Source organism: Rosa chinensis, chromosome 6 (assembly GCF_002994745.2).
Source record: "Rosa chinensis cultivar Old Blush chromosome 6, RchiOBHm-V2, whole genome shotgun sequence".
In the NCBI taxonomy this organism is placed as follows: Eukaryota; Viridiplantae; Streptophyta; class Magnoliopsida; order Rosales; family Rosaceae; genus Rosa; species Rosa chinensis.
In genome coordinates this window covers 47863852-47878332 of record NC_037093.1, presented here as the reverse complement: position 1 = coordinate 47878332, position 14481 = coordinate 47863852, and the positions used below count along the sequence as shown (strand labels likewise).

Genomic DNA, 14481 nt, shown 5'->3' with positions numbered 1-14481 from the left:
GACATTTATTAGAAGAGTAGACTTGAAAAAATAGAGCTTATTTTTCAATGTAATAAATATTGAATTCACATATAATTTTTACTTCTAAAATCTAAAGAATAAAAAATAAAAAGAAAAGAGTTTTGACCTCTTTATGTTAGAACCAATCCGACATTTTGGGCCCAACTACCACTAGAGGAATGCTAGCTACCATAAGATGTGGGCTTGGTCTTAACAAAGAGAGGTTAAAACCCTTTCCTTTTTTTTAAATCTTTTTCTTGGTGCAGACTACAGAGGTGAAAAAGGAAAGATAGTGTCTCCAAGATTAAGTCTTTCCCACTCTGCGAGTCTGAAAGATGTCGTCAATCGCAGATGAAGACTACTCAAGGTCGGTGACCCTAGAAACATCGTTTGGTGATCTCACCGTTGAGGTAATATTAATCCGGTATCCCTTCCCATAGTTTACTTGAGTATTCTCTTGCTCCTTTACTTTCCAATAATGTACTAATTGTTCGTATATGTCTATGTGTTCAAATCGTTCACCACTCATAGCTCTACTACAAGGACGCACCCAGGGCTTGCAGAAACTTCATGGAGCTCTCACGCGGGCATCATTATGACGGTGTCACATTCCACAGAGTCATCAAGGTCACAGAAATTCCTCTCCTTAATTATATATACTATCTTTCGAAATTAAAAGTTGAAATCTTTTGTGTTATCTGCTGATGTTAGAATTTTTTAGTGCAAGCTGGTGATCTTTCTGGGACAGGAAAGGGTATAAAATCAATTTACGGGTAATTTTTATTTTTATAAAATTGTCAAGTCATGCACTCAAGTTTTGTCAACTCTGAATTAACTTTTAGCACCACTTTCATCAGTCATGTAATTAAAGAGGACTATTCTCTTTTGAGTTTCAGTGCAAAATTTGAGGACGAGATAAAACCCCAGTTGAATCATACTGCAGCGGGCATTCTATCCATGGCAAATACTGGTCCAAATACGAATGGAACCCAGTTCTTCATCACGCTGGCACCATGTCCATCACTGGACGGTAATACAGCTTTATTAATTAGAACTGTTAGACTCTGTTGCATCACTAGCTTGCCAAAAGACCCTTTTTTCCTTGTCTACAAAATGTCTCTACTGTTAATGGCCTCATTTCAGTTGTTTACTGCATGAGACATCACTACACTGCCCTTCTATTGAAAATACTAGAATGGTGACATCACTTTGTTTCTGTGCTCATTCAGGAAAGCACACCATATTTGGAAGAGTTTGCAGAGGAATGGATACAATCGTAGAAATTGGCAATGTCCCAACTGATGACAATGATAGGTATTCCTTCGTAGTGTTATTCTCGATCATTCTTTTCAACAAGAGTTGGCTTCTACTGTTTGAATTTTCTTCTCAAACCAGACAATGGTTCCAGTCATATTTGTTCCTGAACTAGGTAGCACCTCCTTCATGTAGTCAAAATCTCAGTTTAGGGTGAAAATAGATGCTGTAGTAAGCTACAATCCGAGCTCATGTAAAGATGAGTCTCAGAATTTTCATAAAGCTGAAGGGAGAGAAAGAGATTAATGTCAATGGGTGATTTAACTTAAGCAAGTTAGGTCACCTGCAATTATGTTTATTGGATGATGAACAGCTAGCCAGTTCCCTCTTCTATGTTTGTTGCCATATTCATAATTTTGGAGTCAAGTTTGTGATACCGAGTAGGGAGATGTGTTGAACAATTTTATTTGATTCACTCATATCTCACAATAGCTTGGACATTGTTTCTGTTTTTATCTTTACTTTTGAAGTATTCACTAGTTAAGATTATCAATTTTTAGGACTCTGCTTAGTGCTTATTTACTGGGGTAGATAAAAATTGATAAATGTGCCATTGGTTGGAGTATATTGATCAATGTAGTCAATGTGTTGATCATGTGAGCAATAGCATGAATTTCTTCAGATGGCAAGTTAAATTGCCTTAACATAACCATGTAAGGTAAAAGCAAATCTGCTAAGGAAGATACCAATAAGAAGAAAGAAAGACAAGGGGTGAAGCTATTATGGCACATTTTACATGGGTTTCCATAACCTCCCTGCACCATGCATCATATGCAGACAGAAGCTGTCTGTAGATTTCTAATGTTTGCTATTATATAGTACATTTTAGGAAGATTTAGTTGCGTGGTATTTTTAGAGCTCTAAGCTACATGCCTTTGTTTAAAATACAGGCCACTTGAAGATGTGATGATACTTGGAGCATCTGTCAAAGATGTAATCCATGAAATCAATGTATATCCATAAAGTCAAGGTTCCTGTGCCAAGTTAAGGCACGAAGTCGTGTCACTCATTTACAAATATGATGATTGATGAGAAAACAAATGGTGGAAGAAAAGGGGAACGGGTCAGTTATGTGGATTAGATACTCTCCTCCATTCTGGCACTTCAGGCATTTTACCCAAGACTTAAGTTTTCTATCTTCCTTCTGGATTTCTGTTTTTACTTCTTGCTTGATAAATGAATACATGAACTATTGGCCTACTGCCAGGTTCTCACTCAAATGGATATAATGTAGATGATCGATTTTAGAGGGCAGACAACCACGGTTTCCTTCTTAAATTATATTATTTATTCAGTTTTTGGATGGCCCACGGTGAGACGCAGATCTTTTTTTTTTTTTTGGATAAGGAGGTTCCTTTAGGACACCAAGTTCCGAACTGGTCAAACAGAATGGCTCTAGTAATGCTTGGAGGGAGACGGCTTCCCCAAACTCTTTCTCTGTTGTTAGCATGACTTAAATGTGCGCAAGCGTCTGCAGTGAAATTGGCTTCCCTTAGAATATGTTTGAAAATGACTTCTTCGAATCCTGCAGCTATCTTCTTGATGTCCAGTACCATTTGTGAAATTCTCCAAGGAGGACTGAGCTTGCCTTTTACTGCATTAATGACTAGTTTTGAATCTCCTTCAACCTAAATTCTTTCAACTCCTTTCTGATGAGCATACCAAAGACTGTCCCTTAGCGCTAAAGCCTCTGCAATAGGAACTGATATGCGCCCAACAATTTTTGATACAGCTGCTATGATGTTATTATTTGAATTTCTGAGGATAAACCCGCAGGCTGCAGAGTTTTTGGAAACAAATCAATCAAAGTTGATCTTGATAGTAGAGTTGGGGGGAGGGTGCCATTTGATTGCACCAGAGTTGTTTTTTGGAACTCCCCGTATCTCTACCATGTTATGTTCTACATTAACCTTTTGGAGTTCAACTGCTACTGAACCTGGATGTGTTTATGTTCCTGAAAGAACAATCATTTCTGGCTTTTCAGATTTGCCAACAAATCATTAAGAGTTTCATAAAAAGCTCTTTATCACAGTGCTTGTTTAAAAAAAATAGAGTTAAAAACCTCTAAGTAGCCACTACTTTAGTCCTGGAGGTTATGCAAATTAGAAGGTTTTCAAACTTCCATCGTAAAAGGACAGTCACTAAATCAGAGTTGCATAAGGAGCAGCTATTATCATTTATTAAGTTGAATCTTGAGATGTCTTTCGTTTCAGTCTTTCCCTAAGGAGAAGTCAACTAAACATCTTTATTTTTGGTGGCAGATTTAACTTCCACATTTTGTTAATGAGTTTGATTTGAGGATGTTTATCAGAGTTTTTGCATTGTAACCAAGTAGCAGTCTTAACAGAGAACTTACCATTTGCAGCTGGTCCCCAAATAAAGGTATCCTCATGGTTGTTGATTGGTATAGGATTCCCATAATTTGATTAACTGTACCTTGATCTTGGCAGCTCAGTAGTTTTGCATTGTTCTAATGGTGACCTGTAATGCATTCACTTAAAGTAGAATTCTAGTTAATGGAACTTTTTTGAACATCAGGAATAAGATTAATAAGAGGGAAAGGAAAAACCCAATTGATGGTCCAGAAATTTATACTTTTACCATTCCCTACTGTCCATCTGATCCCCTGGCTTATGATGTTCTTATAGTCTAAAATTCCATTCCAGGAATTGGACTGTTTTTTCTTAACCTGGAAGAAAGAATTCTTCCTAAGGTATTTCTTTTTCATAATTTGAACCCACCAGTTACTAGGCTCAGAAATTATCATCCAAGCAAGCTTGGTAATAGCAGCATTGTTGAAATAGGCAGCTGGTCTTATTCCTAAGCCACCAATGGACTTAGGTGTGCAGACCTTATCCCATGCAACTGGGGGGTTGTTTGCACTCGAGCCCTAGAGGAAATCCTGAGCTTCCTTGTCAATTGCTTTAGAAAATTTTGCAGGGTATTTGAAACAGGACATAACATGGTTAGGTATTCCAGCTAAGTTTGTTTTAATTAAAGTGGCCCTTCCAGCCCTTTATAAGGTTCCTTTTTTCCAGCCAGCAAGCTTTTTGGTAATTCTAAGTAACAACTCTTTGACATTGATGGGGTCTTTCCAAAACACCACATTATGGATGCTTAGATACTTCCCTACGGTATTTTTCTGTTGGATACTCTATCAATATCATGTTTTAATCTATTGGGGACATTGGGAGAGAGGATTTATTAAAGTTGATTTTCTGTCCTGAGGCAAGAGAGAAGCTATTCAGGGTTTTAAGGATGTTCCTAGCTCCTTTAGGAGAAGCTTTTGCAAAGATAAGGCAGCCATCAGCAAAAACCAAATTTGAAATTCTGAAGCCTAAAAGAAACGATAGAAGACCAACATGAGTCTTTGACTTTTCAACTAACTTGTTCATGTATTGATAAAAGGCTCCATACAAAGGACAAAAATGTAAGGGGATAAGGGATCCTCATAGGCTTATCATTTTAGGTGACATTTATATGGTTAATTCCTATATTAATCTTTGTTGGTTTCTTATATATTCTAGGTTTTTCAAAGCAAATATACAAAAAAGAGATAATACGGAAGAAAGATGCGTAATAAGGAAAATCTTGGATTTTAGACCCGAGTAGGAGACCTTGATGGATCGAGAAGCCCAATCCATGGAAATCGCAGCAATTAAAGGAGAAATACTCAGAAAATATTGGTGATGACATGGTTTATTCTCATTGGAAAAAGTGATGTGGAGAAATCCTAATTCAAGCAGAGAATCAAGAAGTTAGTTTTCTTTACACCTCAAAGAATCTAAAACCAAAAGGGAATGAAAGAGAACTCAAGAGCACTGTAAAAAGGCTAGAAAAGCTAACGAGAGCATTCTTACACGCGAGAATTAAGCAGAGAACCCGGGCATAAGAACTTGAACAAAGCGATTTTAGACTAGTCGAATCCATTTTTAGACTAGTCGAATTCCGACTATTTTCAACTTCAGTTTTAGGATTTCTCATTTTCTTTCTTCTGAACTCTTGTGTGCTTTCAATTCAAACTATGTGCAACTAATTTCTTAGTAGTTGGGGGCTATTAAAGCCCCAATCATGATTGTATGCCATGCTATGATATTTAATTAGTTTTGTTTATTTATTGGACGAGAACCTGCTAATTTCCAATTTTACATTCATGAATTCTTTATGTGTTATCTTTGGTGGCCAACTTAGATTGCATGTTTAGGATTCTATTGCTATTAACAATCATTGCCTGCCCCTAGTTTGATAAGGTCCCTTTGAGAGTTCAAGAGTAGCAAAATATCTAAGCATAAGATTTGTTTTTAGGTTCCAAGGTTAATTGAGACGCGTCGTACTTGAGATGCCTTGTGATGTCTCGTTTTTCTTTTGCATAATGATTTCTATGTCTTAAATCTAGAGTTGCTTAACCTAGGTTGCATGCTTAGAAAGTAGGTTAGGTGTAGAGCTTTTCTCTCACTTAGCATACATATAAGGAAAAACAATAGGTTAATTCTAACAGTGAGTTAACTTGAGCATCTTTATCCATGTATGGATAAGACTAGGTTAAACATGGTTTGCATACATGATTGATTGGCGGTGGATGCATTCCTTGACTTCTGTTCATATGTTGGTTCTCAACCTTAAGCAATTTCGTTATTTGTTATTTACTTTTAATTGTTTTCACAACTTCAATAAACTTTTAAACTTGGAAAGTCTTACAATTAGTTCCATAAGTCCTCTGCGGGAGACCCTGCTTCTTCCCTATCTACAATTGACATTCTTAAATCGGATGTAGGAAAATTATTGGCATAAAAATATCCGATCAGATCCACTTTTCTAATTCCTCTGGTTGGTTTGAACCAACCTTCACCATTTCCATTAATGATCAAGGAGAAAGGGACACTAGAAATACAATTCATGACTCTATTAAACCAAATAGGATGAAATCCAAATTTTGAAAGGCAATTGTGAATAAACTTCCAATCCATAATAGCATAAGCTTTTTCTGAATCGAGTTTAACTGCCATAGCAGTTGAGTTCCTTTTTTTTTTTTTTTTTTTTTTTTGAAATTAGAGATTAGCTCGTGAGCTATAAGAATGTTATCTTGGATAGTCCTCCCAAGGGCAAAAGCACCTTAGTTTTTAGAGATGCACTTTTCCAGCAGAGGTCTAAGCCTTTTAACCAAGACTTTTGTTATTATATTGTAGCTGACATTACATAAGCTAATTGGTCTAAAACGAGAGACAAGTTTAGGTTTATCAATCTTTGGGATTAAAGCTATATTGGTATGGTTTAGGTCGATAAGAGGAAAATTGGAAGAACATGGCATGTAGACCATTTGGTCTTGGGCCTTGAGTGGTCCTATTGAGAATAAGGCCTCTCGAATTTCCTCCTCAGTAACTAGTTTTAATAATTCTGTTTTGTCCTGATTTGTCAGGAAATCTGCAATGTCACTATCACTCGGTTGGCTGCTACTAGTGAATCTCATTTTGAAGTCCTACAAAAAATAGGGAATGAAATGGTAGCCAAAACCATTGTTGTCTTTATTATGTAATGTGATTCCTTTTTCTTCTCATCTTAACTTGGGTTTGAAAGAACTTGGTGTTCTTGTCCCCCAAGGTTAACTAGTTGGATTTGGCTTTTTGGGTCCCAGGATAACTCTTCATCTGAGCTAGAACATCTTTGACTCTAGCATCTTGATCCTGCAGATAGGTAGAGTTAGGGAACAACATAAGTTGTTGTTGTATCTTAAGGCTTTTGTCATGCAGAAGAGTCGTTTTCTTAAAGATATCTCCAAACACTGTTTTATTCCAAATCTTAATGAAAACAAAAAAATGGTTTTTAATTGCTAAGAAGTTTTTAAGAGCATTTGTGTTTACCGGATTTTTCCAGTTATCAGACACAACTTTTTTGAAATCATCATGGGAAAGCTAGAAAATGAATCACCCCATCACCTTCACTATCAGACTCACTTTCATTTGGTTCCTCCTCAAACAGCACTCCTTTTCCAGACTTTCCCACAAATACATTGCCAACACCTAGGGCAGCATCCTTAAAGCTTTTCCCTTCCTGAACTATAGATACCTCCACTAGTATGGAGAAATAACTATGTCACCAAGCATATGTAACACCCTCTTAGGGGGCCCTCAAGTCATGGTGGGACCCAACCGCAACATGCATCCCATAGCCTGACATCCAAGCTACCCCGTGGTAGTCGGAAGCAGCCAAGAGCTCACCAGGAAGCCACTTTCCCTTCCTCACCAATACCTTCACAACAAGCTTTCTAGACTAGCAAGGGACTTTGTGTCCCACATTGAAAAACATGTAAATGAAGGAGCCTCCCTTCCCTATAAAAGGTGACTCCTTCCCATTTATTTCACACTCCATTACAACTCTTGTAATCCTATTAGGCCGCAAGGCCCAAACACTAGTTAAACATTTCAAGTGGACATAGTCTCCTGTTAAGGTGGGAGACGAACTGCTATACATCGTGTCTCTCACTCTTTCTCTCTAACGTTAACAAGACCCTCAGTCACACACATTAATATTAGCACTGTTTGTAGGAAGTCGATATAATGGCTTCGTCACTATCACACACTTGAGCTCAGTCAACGTCAATTCTAGGATGGTCAACGATAGTTCAATGATGACAATTCATGATGGTCAACGGCAACTTAAAAAAAAAAAAGGTTGCCAATTTACTCTAGTCACCCAGAATATTACTCTGGACACCCACTCATGTGACGGAGTCTCATGCTTTGGGCTTTGACGGAGCCTTATGCTTTGACTTCCTCACACCCAACTTGATCCCTCTCCAGTCACATCCCTCAGTCAAGCCAATAGCAACAACACTAAACCTCCAAACTCCAAGGTGCGCACTGCCAAGCCTAGCGTCACATCCCTCCGTCAAGCCTAGCCTTGCCGCAATCTCCAGCAGCATCAGCCTTACGGCAACATCATCCTATACCCGGCGGTAATGAGCACAAAAAAAAAAAGGTATGCTGCCATTTACTCTGGACAGCCAGAAAGAACACGAGAAGCTTGCTTTGTTGGCGACAAACACATTGACGCACCACCACATCCTTCTGCTTATTGCACCACCAAGTGGCAACCGCCAAGCAAAGCTCTGCCAAGAGCCTCCGCCATGCTCTTCGATCAAAGCACTGCTAAGATCAATGCACCACAAATGTCAGTCCATCAAGCATAGCAATAGCGCCTCACAGTTTCATCAATATCACACCTCTGCCAGGCACCCATTTCCAGCAAGCACCTCCAACGGCAACAATAATGTAGTCCGTCAAGCATATATTATAGCCCAGTCTTTGCACTCATCAGCACAAGGCTTCAGGATTCCAGTCTCTGTGGTGGTCGAAACCTCCTACAAATGCCGGAAGCTTAGCGTCAAATTCACTCCGACAAGTATAATGAGCCTCATCCAAGAGCCATCTACTAAGAGCAGCAGTGCACCAACTTGACGGAAGCCAAATCTTCATCTCCTCCGTCAATACGGATTGACGACCGTCAATGCAACTTGACGAACAACTCTCTTCATCTATTCTGTCGTCATATAAAGCTCCGTCAAGGTTCAATCTCTTTGACACACCGTCAAGAGTCGACCATAATCAGTTTTAGATTCAATCTTCTTGAAAGTTGGCATACGTCAAAACTTGCTAAGTTTCAATCTTCAACTTCAATCTTGACACCCGCCAAGCACCTTCAAACTTCGAATTTAGGTGGCGTTCAAAACCTCTAACAAAGTCCACCCAGCGGCATCTATGGCAACAAGCTTGACGAGCCCGACCTATCACCTACTCAAGGATAATATAACTTGCCGCTCAAACCAGCCGCTGACAGTGATAACCGCCAACACAACTTCAGCTGCCAGCTTTGTCTCATTCATCAAGCGATAGCCGCCGACATCAACCTCCAGTGCAATCTTGCCGCCACCGCCAGCGCAAGATTGACACATCAATCTTGACACCACCGCCAAGGATCAATTCGACAAGTGCGTGTCACTGCCACCATCCCTAATTCAAATCTGATTTGGACACCAAATTGACAAGACACCCACCATCATCTTCTTTGATCAGCACTGGCCACCGTCGCCCGTCACCTCTTCGACTGTCATCTATTTGCAGCTCACCTAGATTAAATAACAATCATCGGTCCACTCCGGCCTCACCTAATTATGGTTCAGCGATCATCCAATCTCATATGTCACATGCTGAAAGATGTATATACTGAGGCAGACTTAGCCTTCAATTATTCAGTCACACTTTGAGTTTCTATGGTGGCCAAAGCAACCAGCAAAGCTAACTCTACCTTTCACTCTATCTGCTCATCGAGCTTTATAAAAACACCACGTGCCTAGACTTTGCACGACTAGTCAATAATAATTCGTCAAGCATGAGCCCATTATTTACCAATAATCTAGTATACTTGACATTTGGTCCCTGCAGTTGCCACATATAGTTATGTCACTGCACATGATGATCTGTTACAATGAGAAGTATAATTGATATGCAATGTCTATACCTATCCATATGATATGTATGCCTAGCATCTTTGTTTTCTCAAAAGAATACACAAACTTTATGATATATATGCAGCAATATCTGATACTCTTTGACCAACACTTATGTTAGAAATATGCATTTACATTTTCCTAAACAATCTAGGCTATATCATGGGCACCAACAATCTAGCTACTTAGCTACTATATCATGGGCACCGACAATCTAGCTACTTAGCTACTATATCATGGGCACCGACAATCTAGCTACTTAGCTACACATATATATTGCTCGTCCCCCGCAAAGTTTTGTGTACACATTTAATCGGTGCTTAGCTCATTTTCCTCCATCATTATCAAAGTTGGCATTTATTAGCATGCTTCAATTAGTCTGTTGCACAAGCAACTTGGCTACCTATGCATATTATAGTCATGAGCATGTTCAATATGGTCGGCCATTGTCTAGGTGACTTATAAAAGTACGTTAATTTACCATTAATATAAATTACATTGCACCCCTTGAATTCACTGCCATTGCTATCCGGTAAATACATTTTACAAGAATTTAACACTATTACAAAATTCTATACTAATCATTTACTTTATCTTATATTAAGGAGACATAATCACCGCTCACTTCTCTAATTAGCGAAATCATCCTTCTACTAAGGAACTTCGCCAGAGCTATGGAGCGTCATGCTTGGACAACTCCAACATGATTTGGGGTACTTATATTCCAATTCAAACCCACTCGAATCGCCAGAAGATAAGTAAAATGCTATATCTCAATACACGCTCTTGCAATTAGAGCCATGCCATGCCTTTACATGCTTTTACTATTTTTAAGCATGCCTATAATATATGACACTTGATATGCATTTACATGCTTCTATGACTTTAAGCATTCTTACACTATGTATCAATGTTACTAGTACATCTGCTATACACATGCCATGCTTAAATCAATTTAAAGTGACACTCACCTAAAACAATTATGCCATGCTTAGAAGTTTGTGACACTTATGACTTAATGAAACTTGTTCGGATTACGACTTGCTTGAGTTATGACTCGCTTGGATATTGAGCATAGCCACAGCTTGCTTGGGCCAAATCCCGCATGCTCGAACAACGCCTACCTGCTCAATTACACCCAATTTTCTCAAACACAACCTAACTTGCTCGAATATATCCAACATACTTCAGTAAAGGTCCAAGTTCACAATGCTTCATATATTCACCGAGCACTGCTCCTAAATTTTATATGGACATCTATTACACTTGCCGCTATCTATTATGCATGTTACATGGTCATAAGCTCCACGTACATGATATTACTTGCTATTATTTGTTGTTCATATAATTAGCACTCTTTACCTATACTCTATATGTAAATATTTTGTCTTGCCTTCTTGGCAACACGCTTTGTCAAACTCTCCCCACGGGAAAAAGACCTAACACGGGTTTAGACTCCAGGAGTCTATGGTCCACGACCAGCAGCCAAGTGGTAACGCAACGCCTTATAATGATAATGACCGCTATGCGGCATTGCAGTCAAGCTTTTCTCCTCCTGAAAAGAGTAAAGGGACCAGTTAACGTAGCCACTGATCCGACAGTTAACCCCCGAAGCTTGGGTATCAAAAGATTAGGTTCACTACCTAACATCCACTTCTTTAATGCAACTCCCTTTATCAAACAATTTTACGACCATACGGATGTCTATAGCCAGGAGTGGGGGGACTCCTTGGAGGGCCTAGTAGGGGCCCACCCGAAAGGGTATAAAGCCTTCGCTCCTACAAAATTCTAGATAGATGACGCACTTGCACTAATTATGTTCAATATTCGACACAAAAGCCATGCTTTGGTATCAACCCCGCAAGAAAACCCTCCTTGACTAGGGACTTCGGGGACTTGTACATACTGCCTAGCATAATTAGCAATGATTTTGCTCATGCCTCAAGGCATCACCTTTGAGCTACCCGTTGATGCCTTATTGCATCCTTGAGTTTTAACGCTCTTGCCTTCCCGGTAACCCCGAGGTTTATGCTCATGCCTTCCTGGCATTCCCGAGCATTACACTCATGTCTCCCCGGCATAATACACATTAATGGAACATTGAATTTTTCTATCATTTGTCGTTTGCAACAATCGAATTCTTATCACGTTCCATTAATATGAGTGAAAACCAAACTAACACAAACGTTTGCATATTCATTGTTTATGAGTCACAAACTCTTGCATTCACGGCACTCATGCAACTAACACCTCACGGGAGTAACCTCATCAACTCGACATCATTCGTTTTCATATGCAATTCATATGGTCATTCTTAGTATACTCACACAACCATGTGCATTCTTGAGCTTATACGTCATAACCGATTATACTCGATGCCACTCATGCAACATACACCTCGCGCGCATAACCTCGTCAATCCGATCTCATTCATTTTCTTGTACGAATCACTTATTTATGCATCATATGTAGTTCATATGCTCATTTGTCGTATGGTCACACGACCATGAGCATTCTCGAGCTCATAGCCGATCGTACTCGGTGCCATTCTCATATATACATCATCATGTATCATACACCTCGTACATTCATACATGCTAATGCATGTCGAACAACTCTCATACGTTGCCTAATACAATAAGAATTCTACATGCACGTGCTTCTATATTTGTTTTGCAGGTTAAAGAGTCCATTCTTGCTTACAGAGTTTAGGGACTTATAAGGGCTGGGCGCTTGCCGGACGTCAGTTATGCTTGATGACATTATGTTTGTAACTCCCTCACCAAGAAGCTCCTCTTACTCAGGGACTTCGGGTACTTGTGGATACCTCCGCTAGTATGGAGAAATAACTATGTCATCAAGCATATGTAACACCCTCTTAGGGGGCCCACAAGCCATGGTGGGACCCAACCACGACATGCATCCCATATCCAGATATCCAAGCTACCCCGTGGCAGTCGGAAGCAACCAAGAGCTCACCGGGAAGCCACTTTCCCTTCCTCACCAATATGCCTTCACAACAAACTTTTTAGACTAGAAAGGGACTTTGTGTCCCACATTAAAAACCATGTAAAGGAAGGAGCCTCCCTTCCCTATAAAAGGAAACTCCTTCCCATTTATTCCACATTCCATTACAAGTCTTGTAATCCTATTGGGCGCAAGGCTCAAACACTAGTTAAACATTTCAAGTGGATGTAGTCTCCTGTTAAGGCGGGAGACGAATCACTATACATCATGTGATGCCCCGGAAATTTGTATTTATTTTTCGAGGATTTTCTAGAATTTAATTGGTGGTTATTGGATGATTCTGTGGCTCGTGGATGGAGCGGAAGTGTTTCAGACGAATTGTTGTTTGAAAAGTGTGGATTTAGGGGGGATTCCAAGGTTGACTTTTGATACGTTGAGATTCTCCGAAAACGTACTTCACGAAAGTTATAGAGCACGTCAATACAAGTTCGTGGACATACGGAACGCATCAATCGGAGTTCGTATGAGGAAGTTATGGCTTTCGAAAAAAGTTTCCGTTTCAGTATAAATAGAGAAAATCAGAAAATATCTTCATAATTTTCATTTCCTTTTCCGGAAAGCATTTCTTCTCTCTCTCTCTCTCTTTTCTCTGTCGGCTGCACCTTCAGTATCTGAGTTTTTCGCCTGACCCGACCCGAAACCGGCAGATCTGACCCAGCCGGAACTCGCAGCTTCGGCGATATCTGGCCGTGAAACTTGGTCAGCTGGTTCGTCTCCTCCTTTTGGTCGTCCCTCTGGCATCCTCTAGTGGCGATTCTCAGTGGTGGCGGCACTAGAAGGCCGCGAAGTTTGAGGAAATAGGAGCCGACCGGAAAACATTGCTCCGGCGACGGCACGGCTTCAAGTTTCCTTCTTTGGCTTCGTGGGAGCCTTTTGGATCGATCTATGGTATTTGTTTGGATCGATTTACATGAAAATCGGTTCAACTCGGATTGAGCAAAAATTCAAAGCTTGTGAGGTAGTTTTCAACCCTTTTTGCTTGTTTTCTGACTTCGAGCTAGTTATGAAAATTCACAAGCATGCTTAGATGAACAGCTTTGATGTTGGGAGTTTTGGGAAATAATGAGTTTTGGCTAGCGTTCTGGTGGCGTTCTGGCCATGTAGGGAACTATTTTTGGTATTATATATGTTTTACTCGTTGATACGAGCGTTTCGATATCTAATATGCAAATTTTGGAGTTCGTATGAATTTGTTATGATTTTTACGGTTTCATACAGGTTGATTTATTCAATCCGTGAGGATCCGAGCTTCCGATCTACTTGTGGTTTGGACATATCGATCGTGGAAGTATTCCGGAGACTTTGGGAGGTCTCGGATATGGTTTTACCTCGATTGGCGCCACTTTGGGGATTTTAGTTCAAAATAAGGGTTTCGGACTTAAATCGTTTGTGAATTGTTACTAAGTCAAAACCGTATGTGATTAGGTACTTGACGAAGTATTTTGGATGGTTATTTTGTGGATTGGCTGCTTTGTTCTTTATTGAAGACGCAGCGGGAGTTTCAAGGTGAGTAAATCTCACGATATTCGTTATGAGCCTAGTTACCATATTGTCTTGGAGTTATGGGATTAACTGTGACTATAGTGGTATTAGTGGCATTCCTGAGTAGATGACCATGTGTGTGTGTGTGTATATAT

At 39.6% G+C, this 14481-nt stretch overlaps 1 protein-coding gene across 2 annotated transcripts; it reads left to right on the top strand.

Moving 5' to 3' along the window:
* Positions 1–273: 273 nt before the first annotated feature.
* On the top strand, positions 274–2558 carry LOC112168952 (peptidyl-prolyl cis-trans isomerase CYP18-2). Of its 2 annotated transcripts, XM_024305884.2 has the most exons (6): positions 274–410; positions 532–627; positions 712–773; positions 897–1030; positions 1230–1314; positions 2205–2558. In XM_024305884.2, exons 1-6 carry the CDS (start codon positions 336–338, stop codon positions 2275–2277), a joined length of 525 nt encoding a protein of 174 aa, XP_024161652.1. In that variant the 5' UTR covers positions 274–335; the 3' UTR covers positions 2278–2558. The 2 variants fall into 2 exon arrangements, with proteins under 2 accessions (XP_024161652.1, XP_040363435.1); XM_040507501.1 differs by lacking the exon at positions 2205–2558 and having other exon boundaries at positions 1230–1681.
* The last annotated feature ends 11923 nt before the right edge of the window (positions 2559–14481 follow it).

Bases quoted from the DNA above. Each gene is read 5' to 3' on its own strand.
- LOC112168952 (XM_040507501.1), top strand. From the start codon at position 336: ATGTCGTCAATCGCAGATGAAGACTACTCAAGGTCGGTGACCCTAGAA. The intron at 411-531 runs GTAATATTAATC...CACCACTCATAG, and splicing joins TTGGTGATCTCACCGTTGAG to CTCTACTACAAGGACGCACC. The intron at 1,031-1,229 runs GTAATACAGCTT...GTGCTCATTCAG, and splicing joins ACCATGTCCATCACTGGACG to GAAAGCACACCATATTTGGA.